The sequence below is a fragment of the Schistocerca americana genome, chromosome 7, assembly GCF_021461395.2.
Source record: "Schistocerca americana isolate TAMUIC-IGC-003095 chromosome 7, iqSchAmer2.1, whole genome shotgun sequence".
NCBI classification, from domain to species: domain Eukaryota; kingdom Metazoa; phylum Arthropoda; class Insecta; order Orthoptera; family Acrididae; genus Schistocerca; species Schistocerca americana.
Genome location: NC_060125.1, coordinates 616,778,933 through 616,801,618, shown reverse-complemented (window position 1 = coordinate 616,801,618; position 22,686 = coordinate 616,778,933). Strand labels below are relative to the sequence as shown.

General features: G+C 43.0%; 1 protein-coding gene across 1 annotated transcript in view; it reads left to right on the top strand.

Annotated features, from left to right (window-relative positions):
* LOC124622047 (cytochrome P450 6a2-like) overlaps positions 1-22,273 on the top strand; it is a 114,826-nt gene extending 92,553 nt beyond the window's left edge. The window contains exons 5-7 of the mRNA XM_047147609.1: positions 4,702-4,923; positions 10,604-10,855; positions 21,858-22,273. Coding sequence (XP_047003565.1) covers positions 4,702-4,923; positions 10,604-10,855; positions 21,858-22,039 — 656 coding nt within the window. The 3' untranslated portion in view covers positions 22,040-22,273. The remainder of the gene's footprint in view (positions 1-4,701; positions 4,924-10,603; positions 10,856-21,857) is intronic.
* The last annotated feature ends 413 nt before the right edge of the window (positions 22,274-22,686 follow it).

Genomic DNA, 22,686 nt, shown 5'->3' with positions numbered 1-22,686 from the left:
GGGGACACTGAATAGTGCACGGTACATCCAAACCGTCATCGAACCCATCGTTCTACCATTCCTAGACCGGCAAGGGAACTTGCTGTTCCAACAGGACAATGCACGTCCGCATGTATCCCGTGCCACCCAACGTGCTCTAGAAGGTGTAAGTCAACTACCCTGGCCAGAAAGATCTCCGGATCTGTCCCCCATTGAGCATGTTTGGGACTGGATGAAGCGTCGTCTCACGCGGTCTGCACGTCCAGCACGAACGCTGGTCCAACTGAGGCGCCAGGTGGAAACGGCATGGCAAGCCGTTCCACAGGACTACATCCAGCATCTCTACGATCGTCTCCATGGGAGAATAGCAGCCTGCATTGCTGCGAAAGGTGGATATACACTGTACTAGTGCCGACATTGTGCATGCTCTGTTGCCTGTGTCTATGTGCCTGTGGTTCTGTCAGTGTGATCATGTGATGTATCTGACCCCAGGAATGTGTCAATAAAGTTTCCCCTTCCTGGGACAATGAATTCACGGTGTTCTTATTTCAATTTCCAGGAGTGTAGATTCGAATGTAGTGACACACACAGGCGCGCACACACATACACACCCACACACACGCACACACACACACACACACACACACACACGCGCGCGCGCGCGCGCGCGCGCGTACACACACATTCACACGTTTTTAAATCAAATGATTACATTCTTAGATTCAACCATAAACAACTTTAGTTACTTATATTGCAGTTCGTCCAGGTGGTAAATAGTTGAATATATTTTATACATATGGAGGAAATACTTGTTTGTATAACTGGATAAGAACATCTTGTGCCCGAAACTTGAAGCGCTGGTTGTCACATGTGAAAGACGTTATTACCTATTTGACTTTAACCTAAATGCGTAACTAATTTGACTCTGGTACTAATGACCAGAAAAATCTCCTTTCTTTTAGAGTATTTTGACAAGAACGAACAACAAGGCGATCTGACTTGTGTTAGAGAAATATTTGGGGCTAAGCAAACTTGCATACTGCAATGGAATACACAGTGTGTAACAGGTGTTTCTGTTGGTGTCTGAAGAAGGATTACCAAAACACATTGCATTAGCATTTATGTCATTAGACTACCAGTAATTATAGTTATTAAGAGTCATTTATTTTTACATTGATTACCACCTCAAAGTACATGTTGCCATGGGCAACTGGTTGGGTGAAGAAGTGTGGACCCAAAACGGTCAGCCTGTACCGACAGATGAGGTCTACGTAGTGTTCCAGTACGACTGTGCAAAAAAAACATCAAGCTGTAAAGTTTGGACGTGTATGTGAAGACTGTTCCACACAGAAGTACAGCAACTAACACACTAACGTGTGTACGTACAGAAGTACCACATATAAAATATCTGCACTTTTACCCACTGCATGCTGTTTAAGTGTGCTGTCACTGCACAGTCAGATCTAACATGAGTTAAAGTAATGCAAAATATTCTATTGTTCTAACTCTGTTGGTTTAGTGTAAGTTGTAGTGTTTCTCCTATCTGAGAGTGAAGGATAACTTTCGAACTAACCTGTTTCCATAAGAGGTTCCATGCCCATGTCTCCTCTCATTTTCATCAATTTTATTAATGCTCTATTTCATTGCACTGTAGTAACAGACCGAATAAGGTTATTGTAATGAGAGTATTTGTACTGAGAGCTCAAAAAATACTTTTCACTCGATTCCTAAACATGTTATTTTACTTCTGTGTGTGGCCTGGGCGAGGCGAGCATCGTAGGACGCGGCACTCTGCGTTTCCGGTTGAGAGCTGCACTTCCCTGAATTCTGAAGGGTTCGTACAATAGGCTTAAGCACCTGGTGGAACGACTGACGTCGGTCGAGTTTCGCGTACTGTATGCAGGGCGAAACGACCTGCGAGACGTCTGAGTGTCGCCGCAGTTTATGTGTTTACCGTTCCGGCGCGTCTAGGACGAAGATTCCTGCCACCGACTGACTGAATTGTCCTCATGATTCTGAGGATACTTGTGGACTGTGCCCTGCTGGGTGCGACTGTCTGGCAGCGGATGGCCGGTGGTCTAGGCAGGTTGTTATCGTAGCCGGTGAAACGTCAAGTTCAGTGCCATCAACTGAATAGCAGAGGCAAGTTACATCGCTGGTTGTTCTGGGTACTGATTTCTTAGGATCTATGCACCCAAATTGCGTGAAAATGTAATCACATGTCAGTTCTGGTATAATACTCGTATATTTTTCCAATGAATACCCGTTTATGATCTGCATTTCTTCTTGGTGTAGCAATTTTAATGGCCAGTAGTTTAGAATCCAGTGTACTGACGTCTATAGTACGCCGTTTATAATGACGGTAGTGTAAAAATTAAATCGTGGCAGTATTTTGGATTGATCTTCGTAAATGATACTTGAAAACAATGTTTAGCATTTCCGCTTCTGTACTGGTGTCACCAATTTCAGTTCCTTTGGTACCTATGAGTCTGCAAACTACCTTACGAAGTCTTTACGCGTCACCACAATTGCTTTGGTTTTTGCGAGACATCTTTCAGTAATATTTTGCTGGACAGTCAGCTAGAGCTTCACGCATAATTCCTGTGACAGCCAAACGTGTATTCTTTGGCACCTCTTGATCTGTAGCTCGCGAATCCACTCTGCTGAAGTTTTCCTGGCAAGACATAGAGTCCGCAGCTCGTGGTGGTGCGGTAGCGTTCTCGCTTCCCACGCCCGGGTTCCCGGGTTCGATTCCCGACGGGGTCAGGGATTTTCTCTGCCTCGTGATGACTGGGTGTTGTGTGATGTCCTTAGGTTAGTTAGGTTTAAGTAGTTCTAAGTTCTAGGGGACTGATGACCATACATCTACATCTACATCTATACTCCGCGAGCCACCTTACGGTGTGTGGCGGAGGGTACTTATTGTACCACTATCTGATCCCCCCTTCCCTGTTCCATTCACGAATTGTGCGTGGGAAGAACGACTGCTTGTAAGTCTCCGTATTTGCTCTAATTTCTCGGATCTTTTCGTTGTGATCATTACGCGAGATATATGTGGGCGGTAGTAATATGTTGCCCATCTCTTCCCGGAATGTGCTCTCTCGTAATTTCGATAATAAACCTCTCCGTATTGCGTAACGCCTTTCTTGAAGTGTCCGCCACTGGAGCTTGTTCAGCATCTCCGTAACGCTCTCGCGCTGACTAAATGTCCCCATGACGAATCGCGCTGCTTTTCGCTGGATCATGTCTATCTCTTCTATTAATCCAACCTGGTAAGGGTCCCATACTGATGAGCAATACTCAAGAATCGGACGAACAAGCGTTTTGTAAGCTACTTCTTTCGTCGATGAGTCACATTTTCTTAGAATTCTTCCTATGAATCTCAACCTGGCGCCTGCTTTTCCCACTATTTGTTTTATGTGATCATTCCACTTCAGATCGCTCCGGATAGTAACTCCTAAGTATTTTACGGTCGTTACCGCTTCCAGTGATTTACCACCTATGGCATAATCGTACTGGAATGGATTTCTGCCCCTATGTATGCGCATTATATTACATTTATCTACGTTTAGGGAAAGCTGTCATCTGTCGCACCATGCATTAATCCTCCGCAGGTCCTCCTGGAGTACGTACGAGTCTTCTGATGTTGCTACTTTCTTGTAGACAACCGTGTCATCTGCAAATAGCCTCACGGAGCTACCGATGTTGTCAACTAAGTCATTTATGTACATTGTAAACAATAAAGGTCCTTTCACGCTTCCCTGCGGTACTCCCGAAATTACCTCTACATCTGCAGATTTTGAACCGTTAAGAATGACATGTTGTGTTCTTTCTTCTAGGAAATCCTGAATCCAATCACAAACCTGGTCCGATATTCCGTAAGCTCGTATTTTTTTCACTAAACGTAAGTGCGGAACCGTATCAAATGCCTTCCTGAAGTCCAGGAATACGGCATCAATCTGCTCGCCAGTGTCTACGGCACTGTGAATTTCTTGGGCAAATAGGGCGAGCTGAGTTTCACATGATCTCTGTTTGCGGAATCCATGTTGGTTATGATGAAGGAGATTTGTATTATCTAAGAACGTCATAATACGAGAACACAAAACATGTTCCATTATTCTACAACAGATTGACGTAAGCGAAATAGGCCTATAATTATTCGCATCTGATTTATGACCCTTCTTGAAAATGGGAACGACCTGCGCTTTCTTCCAGTCGCTAGGTACTTTACGTTCTTCCAGCGATCTACGATAAATTGCTGATAGAAAGGGGGCAAGTTCTTTAGCATAATCACTGTAGAATCTTAAGGGTATCTCGTCTGGTCCGGATGCTTTTCCGCTACTAAGTGATAGCAGTTGTTTTTCAATTCCGATATCGTTTATTTCAATATTTTCCATTTTGGCGTCCGTGCGACGGCTGAAGTCAGGGACCGTGTTACGATTTTCCGCAGTGAAACAGTTTCGGAACACTGAATTCAGTATTTCTGCCTTTCTTCGGTCGTCCTCTGTTTCGGTGCCATCGTGGTCAACGAGTGACTGAATAGGGGATTTAGATCCGCTTACCGATTTTACATATGACCAAAACTTTTTAGGGTTCTTGTTTAGATTGTTTGCCAATGTTTTATGTTCGAATTCGTTGAATGCTTAGATGTTAAGTCCCATAGTGCTCAGAGCCATTTGAACCATTTTTTTTTAGACATAGACGCCGTTTTCCTGTTTGCAGAAATCACGCACGAGCTGATGACGGCGCAGTGCTTCGTGTTCTTCGCGGCGGGCTTCGAGACGTCGTCGACGACGATGAGTTTCTGCCTGCACGAGTTGGCGCTGCACCAGGACGTCCAGGAGCGGGTCCGGGCGGAGGTGGACGCGGTCGTGCGCAAGCACGGCGGCGCCATCACCTACGACGCCATCCAGGACATGACCTACCTCGACCAGGTCGTGGCGGGTGCGTCTTCACTCACGCAATACGCAGACGCTATCAAGTTTCTTCTCTTTTTATATGGAGCATAACATCACATCTAAGGAAATGATCTTAACAGAACTTGGTGGTTCAATTGCAGAGACCTTCAAAACTCACGACATCTCGTAGCTAAACAAAGGACACAGACCATTCTTAAAGTTGTGTGTAACTTGAGGGAACCTATCTCAGTATTCGAGATGAAATGATCTCTCTGAACAGTGTTGCTGTAACGTGGCTCTTGGGTGTCCGCTACAGTATTGTTCCCATTACTACTCAGCCTAGCTACAGAAAGCAATACTGAAAGAAAATTAACAATGATAACATATTCTAGAATGAGATTTTCACTCTGCAGCGGAGTGTCCGCTGATATGAAACTTCATGGCAGATTAAAACTGTGTGCCGTGCGGAGACTCGAACTCGGGACCTTTGCCTTTCGCGGGCAAGTGCTCTACCAACTGAGCTATCCAAGCACGACTCACGCCCCATCCTCACAGCTGTACTTCTGCCAGTATCTCGTCTCCTACCTTCCAAACTTTACAGCAGCTCTTCTGCAAACCTTGCAGAACTAGCACTCCTGAAAGAAAGGATATTGCTGAGACTTGGCTTAGCCACAACCTGGGGGATGTTTCCAGAAAGAGTTTTTCAGTCTGCAGCGGAGTGTGCGCTGATATGAAAGCTTTGAGGACGGGGCGTGAGTCGTGCTTGGGTAGCTCAGTTGGTGCCGGCACGGTAGCTCAGCGTGTTCAGTCACAGGGTTAGCTGCCCTCTGTAATAAAAAAACTGAGTTAATCGATCAACAACGAACTTAAAAGGATGTCTTACGACGTCCGCCCTGAGCAGATGCATCGAACAAAAGCGAACAAAATGAGATTTAAAAAAAAAAAAAAAAAAAAAAAAATTATTTGGTAGAGCACTTGCCCGCAAAGGCAAAGGTCCCGAGTTCGAGTCTCGGCCCAGCACACAGTTTTAATCTGCCAGGAAGTTTTAATAACTTATTCTGTTTATTTTTTGCTGTAACAGTTACGTTATTGAATAATCAGTGAGATCTGACTTATATCCTCTATACACACACACACAAAAGCGCTGTATTACATGTAAGCCTCTTCATCTCCCTATGACTATTACAACCTACATCCTTTTATACCTGCTTACTGCGTTCATCTCTTGATCTCTCTCTACAGTTTTTACCTACCACACTCCCCTTCAACGATAAATTGCTAACCCCCTTGATATATGAGATTGTATCCTATCAAACATTCCCCTCTTATACTCAAGCTATGTCACACTTTTCTGGAAAATTCTGTTTATTATCTCCACATTTGTTACTTGATATAATTTTCAGTATTCTTCTGTAGCACCACACTTCTATTCCCTTCTTGTCTGAACTCTTTATCGTCCAAGTTCCACTCCACACAACGCTACGCTCTCGCCCAAATACCTTCAGAAAAGACGTCCCAACACGTAAGTCTATATCTGATGTTAACCAATTTCTCTTCTTCAGAAAATCTTTTCTTGCCGCTGACAATCTGCATTATATATCTTCCCTACTTCAGAGTCATCACCACTTATTTTACTGACCAAATAGCAAAACTCAGCTACTACTGTCTCATCCCCTTATCATATTTCCTCAATATCACCTCATGTAATTTCTCAACATTCCATTTCTCTCCCTTTACTTTTGTTGATGTTTTATATCCTCCTTTAAGGACACTATCCATTCCATTCAACTCGTCTTCCAAATCCTTTGGTGTTGGTGGCAGAAACACAGTGTCATCGTCAAACTTTAAATTTTTATATCTTTTCTCTGAGCTTTAATTTCTTGACCCAAATTATCTTCGGTTTCCTCTGGTCACATGTACGGATTGAATAACATCCGGAAAAAGCTACAACACTGTCTCACTGCCGTCTCAACCACTGCCTGCCTTTCATGGCCCTCGGCTCTTATAATTGCCGTCTTCTTTTCCGTACAGGCTATAAACAGGCTTTCGCTTCCTATATTTTACCACTGTTGCCTTCAGAATTTCAAGGAGTGTCTCCAGTCAACATTGTCAGAATCTTTCTCAAGTATACCAATACTATAAACGTACGTTTGCCTATCGTTTAACTAGCTTCTTAGATAAATGGTAGGGTTAGTCTTGCCTCGCGTGTGCCAACATTTCTCCGGAATAGGACCTGATCTTCTTGGAGATCGGCTTCTACCACTTTCACAATTTTTTTAAAATTATTATAAACAGCCGACCAGCTGCAATGGATAAAGAAATTCTTTACTTAGGTTTCGACAAATATAAATTTGTCTTCTTCAGAAGGTAACCTAAGGGCAATGAACATCATAGCTTACATTAGAAAAGTATGAAACTTATAAGCCAAGAATAAATTTTAAGACAGATTAGAGAACTCTTGCGTTACAGAAGTATGAGAAGGACGACTGGTACTTACAGTTTTACATTAGTAAGGACTAATGTACCACGCCGTTTTTACAGTTGTCGGCATAGATTCATGTGTCAAAAATAAAATATAGCCCTAGAATTAGGGTTTGTCACGTTAATATAAAATAGCTCATGGATCTTGCAGAGCTCACAGCCGACTGAGTGTAATAGGCGAGCGTAGTTACTCTGGAAACAGGGCCGGTGGCGTTCGTGCCGAGAAACATGTGCCAATTGGCGTACAAAGGCAACGTGTAAATTATCAATATTAATAACGTCCTAGGTAGTGTAACAATAAAAAATGGAAGGCGTTTAACACTACCGTTATAACAATATGGTAGCATTGGTACAAAATAATGTAGTTATACATAAGAAAAGGCAGGTGGCGCTTACGCCGAGAAACTTACACCCAGTGGCATATACAGCCAAAAACATAAAAAAAAATTACATTACTATATTAGTGGAGCCCACAAACGGTATACATGTCAGAACATTAAATTGACAATAATGGCTCTTGTCAAGAAAGAATTACGAACACTGGTACACGATCCTGAAATTACACATTCACAGGAAAAACAAAAATTTTACAGCCAGGTAAAATCACATTAGGGCCGATGTAGTAGCAAACATACATCGTGACAAAACCAGCATTTTATAAAGGTTAGTAAGCTTAAAGCACTGAAGGTGCATCATAGCTTCCTGAGGAAATAAACCACTAAGGTTACCAGCATTAATGTTATACCGTAAACAGTACAGGTTTAAAGCCTTCGAAAAATTGTCTACAAGCAAGGTTCAACTGGTCGTTCAGTATATTACCGTCCTTGAGGTCAAGATGTTTGAAAATTTGTAACTCTTGCCACAGATCTAATCTACGCCCTTTGTCTTCTCTGTGTAGGATAACAATGTCTTCTAAATGTTTTGGCGTATGACTGGCTATCAGGAGATGTTAAGCAAAAGTAGAATTGTGTATATTCGCTCCTTTCTTACCTAATAGGTGTTCTTTATATCTTGTTTTCACAGTTCTGCCTGTTTGACCAATATAATATGAAGGACAGTTGTTACAGGTTAGTTCGTAAACACCTGAATTGGAAAGCCAATCGCCGGCGATCTCTACTGAATGTACAAGATTTCTCTTTTAACTGTTATCTGCAGAGAAGGAGACGTTACAGTTATACAGTTCAAACGTACCTACGTTCTGTATTTTAATTTAAAAATCATACCTGCTACCAACTGTTCGTCTAAAATTGTGAGCCGTATGTTTGTGACTATTACAGCGCCATATATCACAAAGCGAAAAAAGAGGTCCAACTAAAATATTGATATTTCTTTACGTACTACACGAATATGTAATAAAAATGGGGGTTCGTATTTAAAAAAACTCAGTTGATATCAGTTTGACCTATGGCAGCGCCATCCAGCGGGCCAACAATAGCGCCATCTGGTTTGCCCCTTCAAGCTAGACAAGTTTCGTTCTTTGTAGTTTTTATGTTTGACGCTTATTTCGTGAGTCCTTTGGCCCAGTCACGATCAATGGACCACAATGTATATTTCCAAATTAACTTGTGAGGGAGCCTATCAAAAGCAGCCTCGCTGTGGAAGAATACCAGTAGTAACGGCCAGTTCTCTTATTGCTCAGCCGACCAGGTACTAGCATTAGCTTATGCTTAGTACACCACCGCCACTCTCACCTACCTTGGCCTCACCATTGACCGTCTTCTCACCTGGATCCCTCACATCCGCTCCATCCAATTCAAAGCCCACAACCGCCTCCGACTCCTCAAACTCCTCTCTGGTCGGACATGGGGGTTGCACGCCTCTACCATCCTCCACATCTTCAAATCCTTAATCCGTCCCATCCTCTGCTATGCCAGTCCCACCTGGATATCTGCCCCCCCCTCCCCCAAATTCTATATGTCCCTGTACATCCTTGAGCGTCATGCACCCCGCCTCGCCTTCCGTATATGCCTCCCGTCACCCACGCGGATCCTCTATGACGTCGTTCCTTTCCCCCATCTGCTCCTGTTCCTCGAACATATCCGCATACTCTACACCTCCCGCCACCTTGATCCCCCTCACCCCCTGGTTGCTCCTCTCCTCTCCCATCCCCGCCCCCTGCCACGTCTTCACTGTTGTGTCCCCCCTACCCTCCATCTCTACACCCTTCATCTCCTTTCCCAAGGTGGCTTCCATCAACTCCCCCTCCCGGATGATGCCCTCTCTCCCTCCATTTATCACTCCTATCAAATCTGATCCTCACACCCCCTCCTTTCCTCCATCCTTTTCTTGGGCTTCCTCTCCCCCCCTTCCATCCTTTTTTTCCCCACCTACCTTCTCTCTGGCCCCCTTCTCTCCCCCGAGTCCTTTTGCATTTACGTCCTCTGCCTTTTCCCATTCCCTCTCATGTCTGCTCTGCCCCTCCCCCCTCTTATGAGTCCTCTCCCACCTTTGGTTCCCCCCCTTTCGTTTTTCCTCTCCTTGTTTTCCCCATCATCTGTCCAGGTCCACTCCCCCATATGCCCTAGGCTACGGTGAGTCCCCTCTGTGCCGACATTTTAGTTCAGTGTTTACAGTGAGTGTTAAGTGTTGTGTGTCTTTTCCGAAGTGTTGTGAACGGCCATCATACTGTCGCTGGGTGTGATTTTATATCTTTTGCGAACAGAAATCAGAGTGTCGCCATGTTTTTTAATTGCCTGTCTAGTATGTTAACTGTCTGCATCCTGTGTATTTTTATTCGCTTTGCCAACCCTTTGATTTATGTTTCAACTTTCCCCAATTTTCCGCCGTTTTACAATTTAAGTCCCCGTTTTATGGCCTGCTTCTATTGTTTCTTAACTTCTCCTTACATTTTAAAAAGCCTGTAGGCTGCAGAGCAGTGTAATAAGCTGCTGCCAGCCCGTCCCCTTTGGGGGGAATCGAAATACAATAAAGGGAAAAAAAGACTGAGTATTCGTGTGTGACTTATCAACAGGGGTTCAAGGAAATCTGGGTATTACTTCACAGGCGATTCCCTTATATCCTCTCAAGAATTTCCTTTCGGCTGGAGACAAAGACGATTGGGTGAGAGCTGAGCACTCCTGCACCTCTCTCTTACCATTAGACATACGGGTGGTGACAGTCTGGTGAACAAAATCTGACGAAGGAGCGGAATGGAAAGTCCCGATGTGATTGCATCAGTAAGTTCATGTCTACCTGCTTGTAAAACTACTGTGTGGCTCTCAGCAAGCTCCTCGACGTCGTTGCAGAGACGCTGCGCATCTACCCGCCGGTGCCGTTCCTGGACCGCGTGTGCGAGGTGCCGTACAAGCTGCCGGGGTCCGGAGCTGTCATCGAACCCGGCACCAGGGTCTTCATTCCGGTGAGCGGCCTCCACAGCGACCCCCGGTACTTCCCACAACCCGACAAGTTCGACCCGGAGAGGTTCAACGAGCGGAACAGGGCCAACATCAACCGGAACGCCTACCTTCCCTTTGGGGAGGGACCGAGGAACTGCATTGGTAAGACTGTGACTGCAACTGTGCTACACTTTGATACCCTGATCTCACAGCTCGTCCTGCGTTGTTTCCGCTTTTGACAGTTTTGGAATTTTAAAGGACACCACGTTCAGACACCTGTGGCTGCGCTATGAGCTGTTATTCGTTATAGTGAACATGTTCCTGACCAAATTCATTCAATAGTATCCCTGTGCAAGAGAAATGAAAATGTAATATCTTAATAATCACGATAAAGGCTTTTACAAAATTGCGAGTGCAACGAATGAGCGCTGAAAACACCGAAGAAAATATAAAAACAAGAAAATCTAGTAGTGCTCTTTCTTTATTAAGATCCGGTGGTTCGCGAAGAGGAAGCCAAGGTGAAAGTCAAAAATGTACTTCCAACAGTTTGCGATGCTACTACCTCTCCACATAGTCGTCGCTCTTACTATGACATTTGTCGTAGCGTTGTACCAACGTTCCAATCGTGCATTACATCAATTCTATACGCTGCTCTGTAGCTCACTGTCTATGTAAAGATGTGGCCTTCATAGCCAGCGTTTCGTGTGAGTAGAGATGAAACACAGAGGGAGACATGTCCCGACTGTGTGGTGAGTGATGAAACACTTCAAAGACTTAATGCTGCCATTTTTACTATTCGAACGGTATCTGAAGTTGACTAGAGCTTATGTCCATAGTATTATATTTTTGGTATCTCTTCCCATTCACAAAGGGCATTTTTGGCTCAGAAACGGGCAGTTCCGGCAATAAGTGGAGAAACTACGCGAAGCTCTAGTCAACCTCTGTTCATTAGTCTCGGTATTCTGATATTGGCCCCTTAATATACACATATATATATATATATATATATATATATATATATATATATATATATATATATATTCTGTACTGTCGTTTCTTGTTAACAATATAAGCTTATTCTCAAGAATTAGCAGCTTTCACTCAGTTAGTACTAGGCAGAAATCCAGTCTTCATTCCGTCTCACTTCCTTGTCTCTTGTGCAGAAAGATGTGCGGTATACTGCTGCATTCATTTTCAATAAATTACCACAAAAATTCAAAAATCTTAGCAGTTGTCCTCGCGCTTTCAAATCCATACTGAAGAGTTTCCTGATGCGCACTCCTTTTATTCTGTCCAGGAGTTCCTCGAAAAATTAAGCTGATTCCTACGTTATACAGGGTGTTACAAAAAGGTACGGCCAAACTTTCAGGAAACATTCCTCACACACAAATAACGAAAAGATGTTATGCGGACATGTGTCTGGAAACGCTTAATTTCCATGTTAGAGCTCATTTTAGTTTCGTCAGTGTGTACTGTACTTCCTCGGTTCACAGCCAGTTGGCCCAATTAAAGGAAGGTAAGGTTGACTTCGGTGCTTGTGTTGACATGCGACTCATTGCTCTACAGTACTAGCATCAAGCACATCAGTACGTAGCATCAACAGGTTAGTGTTCATCACGAACGTGGTTTTGCAGTCAGTGCAATGTTTACAAATGCGGAGTTGGCAGATGCCCATTTGATGTGTGGATTAGCGCGGGGCAATAGGTAACGTTGACCACGTCACTGTATGGAGAGTGCTACGGGAGAACCAGTTGTTTCCGTACCATGTACAGCGTGTGCAGGCTCTACCAGCAGCTGACTGGCCTCCACGGGTACACTTTTGCGAATGATGCATCCAACAATGTGTGAACCCTCATTTCAGTGCAAATGTTCTCTTTACGGATAAGGCTCCATTCCAACGTGATCAAATTGTGTAAATTTTCACAATCAACATGTGTGGGCTGACGAGAATCCTCACGCAATGGTGCATTCACGTCACCAACACAGATTTTCTGCGACCGTTTGGGCAGGCATTGTTGGTGATGTCTTGATTGGGCCCCATGTTCTTCCACCTACACTCAACGGAGCACGTTATTATGATTTCATACGGGACACTCTACCTGTGCTGCTAGAACATGTGCCTTTACAAGTACGACACAACATGTGGTTCATGCACGATGGAGCTCCTGCACATTTCAGTCGAAGTTTTCTTACGCTTCTCAACAACAGATTCGGTGACCGATGGATTGGTAGAGGCGGACTAATTCCATGGCCTCTATGCACTCCTGACCTTAGCCCTCTTGAATTTCATTTATGGGGGCATTTGAAAGCTCTTGTCTACGCAGTCCCGGTACCAAATGTAGAGACTCTCCGTGCTCGTATTGTGGACGGCTGTGATACAATACGCCATTCTCCAGGGCTGCATCAGCGCATCAGGGATTCCATGCGACGGAGGGTGGATGTATGTATCCTCGCTAACGGAGGACATTTTGAAGATTTCCTGTAACAAAGTGTTTGAAGTCACGCTGGTACGATCTGTTGCTGTATGTTTCCATTCCATGATTAATGTGATTTGAAGAGAAGTGATAAAATGAGCTCTAACATGGAAAGTAAGCGTTTCCGGACACATGTTCACATAACATATTTTCTCTCTTTGTGTGTAAGGAATGTTTCCTGAAAGTTTGGCAGCACCTTTTTGTAACACCCTGTATTGTTGACTGCGTTTACATAAACTTATGATGGATGTAGACGTGTAAAATAAAAAAAATGGAAGAACTTCCTACCGAAAAGGCTGTAGGAGCGTCTTAATTGTCCCAGCAGAGTGAGGCCGAGAATCGTGATGAAGAAGGAAGTGCATGACAATTACGTTATGACGGTTGCTTGAAACCAGGCGAGATTTCTCAGCAGGCACCCATACAGTACTTGCCGGTAGGTACTATCTTCTATGTATCTTTACGTGCTCACAGTACGCTCAGAACTGAGAAGTGCGGCCTGACGCTATCGACGAGCATCCTAGAGAATCTGCCAACACATCTCTGCAAAGCCTCGTCAGATTTTCACTGTGCTTTCCATTACGCGACAGATCGGACCTTAACGAACGAATAGCACTCGTGGATTAAGATTTATTTTAACTTACATACCATTTATTGACGCCAGGGAAGATTAATAGACTGTTATTATAACACAGACAGGGAATAAAGTCAAAGTCATTTTTTTTATTTTATTTCATTGGGCATTGTATATACAAATACAGCGCATTCCGACTCAGAGGGGTGCTTTTCCACAACGTGCTAATCAATTTACAATAATAATTTCATTCACTTTATCAGTAACACTTAAATATGTATAACAGTCCAGAGGTTTTGCTACATTGGCTAACAAATTAGTTTCTGAATAAAACAAAATAAAAATGTATAAATTCAAACCGATCCACAAAAAAAAAAAAAAAAATGGTTCAAATAGCTCTGAGCACTATGAGACTTAACAGCTGTGGTCATAAGTCCCCTAGAACTTAGAACTACTTAAACCTAACTAACCTAAGGACATCACACACATCCATGCCCGAGGCAGGATTCTAACCTGCAACCGTAGCGGTCACGCGGTTCCAGACTGAAGCGCCTAGAACCGAACGGTCACAGCGGCCGGCAATCCGATCCATTGTGCTTTATGAAAACGTTCAACTACTCCACGGGCAATTTACAGATATCTGTTTCAAAAATGAAAACACATTTTCCTTGCTGCCATGTAGATTTATTTGTAAATAAGTAGATTAAATAAATAAAATACAGGCTACGGTAAATAAAGGGTGTTTCCAATTTGTGAGACTGCAAAAGCTCACTCTAGCCAACTTTTCAGTTCATCAATGTCTATATTCATTGTTGTGACGAGTACTAGCGTCTTAACGGGATGTTCTTGTTTCATTTAAACCATCTGCTCTGACTCGCGTTCTTGGCTAGGGCACCCAACGTTTATGTGGTTGACTGATGTCTGGATCTCCCCATAATCTCCATGCTGTGATGGTTCATTAGACATCAGAAAAATTGGCCAGCGGAAATCGCAGCGTGAGTTAAAATCCGGTAGAGCATTAACGTGAATGAAATGCAATATGCCATTTTTATGCTTACCTTGGGAACATACACATGGGGAAAAATTACATTAAAAATTGCAGGAAACCGATCTACTAAGTAGCGCTTGTTAACTTAGTAGATGTCAGTGGTCACTTCAGTTTCGGCAAATAGAATATGTTGGTATTAGCTATAGGTTTGGCGCTTGTTAACGTAGCAGATTCAAGTGGTCACTGCAGTTTTATAGGCACCGAGCACAGTCTTTTCAAGTAAAAGTTCTGTTGCTAAAACCCATTTTTTTCGCCATAAAAGAAGCAGTCTTCTAATTCAAAAATTTCTTGCCTGTGAGTCATAAAATGAGCTCTAATATGGAAAGTAAGCTTTTCCGGACAAATTTCCACGTAACATATTTTCTTTCTTTGTGTGTAAGGAATGTTTCCTGAAAGTTTGACCGTACCTTTTTGTAACGCCCTGTATAGTAAATGACTAGTTTCTTACTTCTAGAAGTGAAATTACATGCATCTAATCTGTACACCAGAGATCAGAGCGTGAAACGGTGTAGAAATTCACGCACTGTCAGGCACTTAATTGTGAATTGCAGAGTAATCATGTAGATGGTGATATAGATATAGATACACTTTATCTACCTTTCTGGTCCATCTATATCTGAGTGTTATAATATTTTTCTTACTTTTATATAGGTTTTATCCCAATGCCCTTCTGCGGTATGATATATTCCATACTGAGTACTTTAACAAATGAACAAAATCAGGGGCTTAAGTAGCTGCCACTCTCTACGATAAATGACAGTGGAACCACCAAGTCCAGGAGAAGCACAGACTTTGAGGAAACTGACGTCACAGTTAACTGACGGTCATACGTAAATACGTAGCATACCTACTAGAACTGAGACCATTTTAAAATTACCCATGTTTCAGTTAAGACTTAAGCGTCGCTACCTTTCCCGTGTCAGGCAGTTTTTCTCAGCTACATATCGATGGCGTCAACTGCAAAACGAATCGAATATCTCATGCCAGTACAGCAAAAATCCGATTACAGTTTCAATTAAATTCCGTCACACCTAGATGACGACAGTCCAGATTGGTAGTTCGTAATTCGTTACAATGTCCCGCGTACAAAATTTCGCACGGACTGTGTAGCAATAATTAGAGTGGAACTGTAGTGGAAAAATTATGAATCGGATTTCAACTACTGGTATTCCAGTGTGTGTGTGTGTAAGTGTGTGTGTGTGTGTGTGTGTGTGTGTGTGTGTGTGTGTGTGTGTGTGCGGAGAGACATACGAAGAGAGAGAGAGAGAGGGAGAGAGAGTTGGTTAGAGAGAGAGAGAGAGAGCGAGATAAATGCGAAATGCGGTCTCGGCTCACAGAGCTGTTGGACGACGATTGGCGGGGCGGTTTTGGTATCCCAATCTCATTCGGTCGCTGTCATTTCTAGCTATTCTGAGATGGTTTTGAGTTTAAAATACTGCTCCTTGAACTTTTTTGAATAGCCTTTCGTTGTAAAATCGAGGTCTATCTTCAAGGATCCGGGACGTACGTTATCCGGCCACTCCGTGATCATTCCAGTGCATGACACAACGTTGTGAAAAAACATGCTAACTTATGACACTACCTTCGAATCTTATCAGTATCTGACTGAATATTTGCGCAAGTATTTTCAGATAGTAGTTCATTCCAGTTAAGTCTATGTACAGTTAAGCCCATCCATTAATATCCTCTCCATCAACATTGTTGCACAAGAACACCAAGGGCATCAAGACACTTCCCTGGATTGTGTAACTTACTGAGCAAGGTGATCATCCTTTAGAATGTAAGCACGTCAGTAACGTTACACAGACCGGTAAGCTCCCCAGATTAGCAGGAAATTCGAAAAGTTCACAAGTGGAAATGATCACTACGTATCTTCACAGGGACTGAAAACTAATGAACTGAACACTACGTATCTTCACCGGGACTGAAAACTAATGAACCGAACACTGGCTGAGCACTCCATGAAGACCACGTAATGTTCAGAACTTAAACAGATTTATGTATTTCGGTTAACGGGCGCTGACTGATTGGCACTCAGTAACTATGCACTTCGCCGGCCGCGGTGGTCTAGCGGTTCTAGGCGCTCAGTCCGGAACCGCGCGACTGCTACGGTCGCAGGTTCGAATCCTGCCTCGGGCATGGGTGTGTGTGATGTCCTTAGGTTAGTTAGGTTTAAGTAGTTCTAAGTTCTAGGGGACTGATGACCACAGATGTTAAGTCCCATAGTGCTCAGAACCATTTTTTTTTAACTATGCACTTCAACTGTTTATCCACGATTGCCTGAGCTTTGCGCGTAACAGAGCCTTTAGAAAGCGGTGAAATATATGTCCATTGTAAGACACAGTCCAGTAAAAACGACACTGATGGAAAAAAAAAACTTGGTGAACTTTTAATTAAGTGTCGTGACTGTTAATGCATTTATCCCACTGTCAGGGAAGATGGTCAATGACTTCGTGAGAAAATGTTTGCGATTGCCTACGGAACAAGATTCTAACCAAGCGTGCACCTCTTCACCCAAAGCCTATCGACGGCCACTAATGTCTTACTTCAGGTCTCCGAAAATTAGGAAAACCGGCATGTGGAGAAATCGAGACTTCCCAGCGAAACTTCTGCAGCGTTGTCAAAACGATCTCCAGACCTTCCTCACCTCTCTCCATGCGATTTCCACAACTACAGATGCCTGAAGAAAGGCACTGATGCTCGACGATTTGCATCGGACGAAGAGGAGCAGGCCTGTGTACAATCATGGTCCCATAGGCAACTGTGAACATTCTTTCATGAAGGCATTGACCACACTTGACTCACACTTGAATAACAGTTATGGCGATTTCTTTTGAAATAATAAACAATTTACTTTCTTGCTTCTGTTTCGCTGCCAGTTAAAATAAAAGATAGTAAGAATGAACGATACAAGGATACAATAGACAGTGAAGTAGATTTGTTCAACTATAAGCTGAGTAATTTTATAGAAGAATAGTTTTAATACTCACGAGGATTCCCAAAGCTCGCCAGGAAATTTCTAGAAAATATATCATTGTCATTGGAATAACTGATAAATGAACAATTTATTTAAATAACAACACAAATTTTGGCAAACGGAACGTTCGTGGTTACTTACCTATAGCACTGAATTTTAGTAAGACTTACTTTTTAATGTAGGAATATTATGAACATGAAAATTTTAAAAGCGATACCTTGAAGAACACAATGCTTCCAGAATAATTAAAACAGTTGCTTGAAAGAGAAAGAGGAGACGTAAACATTCAAATAAGTTACATCGATCCAGAAACAAACAATTTTTAGCCGGGTGAAACTTTGACATGCACTTCGTTCACAGATATAATACATTAAGAGTATTTCTTTACATGAAATCTTTCAAAACGAAGAGAGTATTGCCAGCACAAATCGGGACACTATACTGTGAATATTGAAATTTAGTCAGATAGCACATTCATGAGAAACTAGTCGCTAATGATTTTTCTTCTGAGATATAGTTTTCTCAGAGTAGCAGCTGCCCCCTGCATCCTCAATTATTTGCTCGATATATTCCAATCTCCGTCTTTCTCTATAGTTTTTACCCTCTACAGCTCGCTCCGGCACCATGTAAGTTATCGCCTGATCCCTTGACAGATGTCCTATCATTCAGCCACTTCTTTCTGTCAGAGTTTTCCAGATATTCTTTTCCTTTGCCGACTCTGCGGAAAACATCCTCGTTCCTTACCTAATTTTCAACTTTCTTTAGTAGCCCCACATCTCTAAGACCTTGATACTCATCTGTTCTGGTTTTCCCACATTCCACGTCTCACTATCATACAATGTTGTTCACCAAACGTACATTCTCAGAAATTTCTTTCTCAAGTTAAGACTTATATTAGATACTAGCAGATTTCTCTTACGCAGGCATGCCTTTTTCGCGAGTAGTAGTCTACCTTTTATGTCCTCCTTTCTCCGTCCGTCATGGGTTATTTTGCCGCCTAGGTGGCAGAATTTCTTAACTTCGTCTGCTTCGTGATCACCAATTGTAACGTTAAGATCGTCGCTGTTATCATTTCTGCTATTTCTCACTACTTCACTCTTTCTTCGATTTACTCTCAGTCAATATTCTGCACACATTAGACTGTTTGTTCCATTGAACAGATCCCGCAATTCTTCCTCACTTTCACTTTGGATAGTAATATTATCTGCGAACCTTATCATTGACCTTCTTTCATCCTTAATTTCAATCCAACTTATGAATTATTTTTGTGTCATTGTTTCTCCGATGTATAGACTGAACAGCAGGGTCGAAAGACTACATCCCTTTTCTGCAGTCTTTTTAATCCGAGCATTTCGTTCTTAGTCTTCGAGTCTTACTGCTCCATCTTGGTTCTTGTATATATTGTACGTTACTCGCCTTTCCCTATAGCTTATCCCGATTTTTCTCAGAATTTCGAATATCTTACACCGTTTTACATGATCGAACGCTTCCTCCAGACCCACAAATCATACGAACGCGTCTCGATTTTTCTTCACTCTTGCACCCATTATCAAAAGCTATTACAGAACTTCCTGTGGTGCCTTTACCTTTCCTAAAGCCAAACTGATCATAATCTAATGGATCCTTAATTTTATTTTCCATTCTTGTGTATATTATTCTTGTCAGCAACTTAGATGATTGAACTTTTAAGTTGATTGTTGGATAATTCTCGCTCTTCTCGGCTCTTGCTCTCGTCTGAATAGCGTGGTTGATGTTTTCCCGAAAGTCTGATGGTACAGTGTATTGCCAGTCTCTTACGTTCTATACACCAATGCGAACAATCGTTCTGTTGCCACTGCCCAAAAAAAATGGTTCAAATGGCTCTGACCACTATGGGACTTAACATCTAAGGTCATCAGTCCCCTAGAACTTAGAACTACTTAAACCTAACTAACCTAAGGACAACACACACATCCATGCCCGAGGCAGGATTCGATCCTGCGACCGTAGTGGTCGCGCGGTTCCAGACTGAAGCGCCTAGAACCGCTCGGCCACATCGGCCGGCTTGCCACTGCCCCAATGATTATCGAAATTCCGATGGAGCGTTATCTTCTGCGTTATTTGATCTTAATTCTTCCAAAGCTCTGTTAAATTCTGATTATAATTCCGGATCCCCTATCTCATCCCTGTCATCTCCTATTTCTTCTACCACGTCATCAGAGCAGTCTTCCTCTCACAGAGGCCTTCAGTGTACTCTTTCCATCCAACCGCTCTCTCCTCTACTTTTAACAGTGTAATTCCCATTGACGTCTTAATGTTACCGCCCTTGCTTTTAATTTCACCGAAGGTTGTTTTGACTTTCCTGTATGCTGAATCCGTCCTTCCGTTAATCATTTCTTTTTCGATTTCTTGACGTTTTTGAAGCAGGCATTTCGTCTTAGCTTCCCTGCATTTCCTACTTATGTCGTTCCTAATTGACTTGTATCTCTATATTCCTTAATTTCTCTGAACATTTTAGTACTTCCTTCTTTCGTCTATCAGCTGAAATATTTTATCTGTTATCCATGGTTTCATTGCAGTGGCCTTCCTTGTACCTATGGTTTCCTTTCCAATTTCTGCAACTGCCCTCCTTAGAGATGTCCATTCCTCTTCAGCTATACTGCCAACTGAAGAACTCAATATGGTTGTGTCTAGACCACCAGAGAACTTCAGTCGTATTTTTTCATTCTCTTAGTACTTCCAATTACTTGCGCACTGATTCTTCCTGACTAGTCTATTAAACTTCAATCTACTCTTCATCATTACTACATTGTGATCTGGGTCTATACGTGCTCTTGGGTATGCCTTCCAATCCAATATATGATTCCGGATTCTCTGACTGACCATGAAGTAATCTAACTAAAATCTTCCCTTGTCTCCCCGCCATTTGCTGTCGAACCTGATGAGGACGACCCTATGCCTGAGCTGTTCACAGAAAATCAGTCTGTCCTCTACCTCCCTGTTCATAACAAATCCTACTCTCGTTATACCATTTTCTGTTACTGTTGGTATTACACTACACTCGTTTGACCAGAAATCCTTGCCTTTCTTCCATTTCACTTCACTGAACCCCATTGTATCTAGACTGAGCCTTTGCATTTCCCTTTTCAGATTTTCAAGCTTCCCTACCACGCTGAAACTAAATTACACGCCTCGACTAGTAGAGAGTTATTCTTTCGTTGGTTATTCAATCTCTTTCGCATGGTCTTCCCCCCATTGGCAGTGCCCTCCTGGGTATCCGAATGGGTGACTACTCGGGAATCATTTGTCAATGGAGAGTCCGTCATGACACCTTTTCAATTATAGGCATCGTGTCCTGGGGATACGGATTATGTTTCTTTACTTCAGTGGTTTCTATTGCCTTCTGCTTCTTCATGCTGTTGGTCATTGTTGATTCTTCCCCCTTTAGGGCCAGTTTTACACCACAAGGGCCAGAGAGTGGCCTGAACGTCTACCGCTCCTCCAGCCTCTTTGACGAGGCCGTAGCCTGAATGAGGACGATTTCTTGTACCGCAAGTCTTCGGCCGCTGTTTCTGACCATTTTTATTCAAAATTGAAGCGGTGATGGGGCTATAACCCAGCACCGAGACCGTTTTGATTACTGATCAAATACGCTACTTATTGACCACGAGGCTCGCTGCTAATGTGTTTTCAGTACTAACATAAAATAAAATAAGAAAAAGCACATCGTAAAAGAAAAGAGGGATATTGGTATCAGGAATGTATAAGAATAAGTAGGGTGCTAATTCTGTTAGAAACAGGCCTGAAGTTACTTCTGCATCTTCCAGTGACTCTCCATATAATATAACATGATACATACTGAAAATCCAGAAATCCTAATTCCAGTCACAAATTTCATTTGATAAGACATATAATCGAAATGTCACCGTTTGTTGTGGCACTCCGTCAGGACCTGGGTCCTTACGTTGATGTACAGATTTAAGTCTACTTACTGGCATTACTAGCTAACTCAGCAGCGGTACGACTGTTGAGTGATGGTTGCAGACTTTGATATTTCCGCTCTCTAGGGACATTTTAAGGTATTATTGAACATTTCGGATTTTGTTCTGCGGCAGGTATGCGATTCGGGCAACTGCAGACCAAAGTGGGGCTGGCATCGATGCTGCAGAAGTTCCGCTTCGAGACGTGCGCCGAGACGGCTGTGCCGCCAAAGTTGGCACCCCTGTCATTCGTCATGGCGCCCGTGGGCGGCATCTACCTCAGGGTGACGCGACGCAAGGAGGCAGCCCCAGCATAGGCTGACTGACAACCCGTCACGGCTCCAAGCCATCTCGGGCATACAGTGCACCCTACATACGACTGCTCTCGACAGCTGTCGCCGTTTGATGTGCTGGCTCCCACTACAAAAGCACAAGACACCGTCTCTGTCCCAATCAGTGTATCATTCATCGTTCTGTATTCTACTTTTACTGCAAAAATACGCTGTTATAATATTTTGAAATAAATAAACTGTGTACTGCTTGCTGTCTAATTTTGTGGCATATTTTAATTAAATGGTTCAAACGGCTCTAATCACTACGGGACTTAACATCTGAGGTCATCACTCCCCTAGACTAAGAATTACTTTAATCTAACCAACCTAAGGACATCACATACACCCACGCCCGAGGCAGGAATCGAACCTGCGACCGCAGCAGCAGCGCGGTTCCGGACTGAAGGGCCTAGAACCGCTCGGTCACAGCCGCCAGCCATATTTTAATAAAATCTCCCATCTGTAACTGTTTTTATAGGATGTGCAGCATACCTGCAGAATGGACAAACTCATGTTGATAAACCTGTCGGAAAAAGTTTCATGCTGAAGCTGGAAGCGGTTGTTGTTGTTGTTGTTGTCTTCAGTCCTGAGACTGTATGATGCAGATCTCCATGCTACTCTATCCTGTGCAA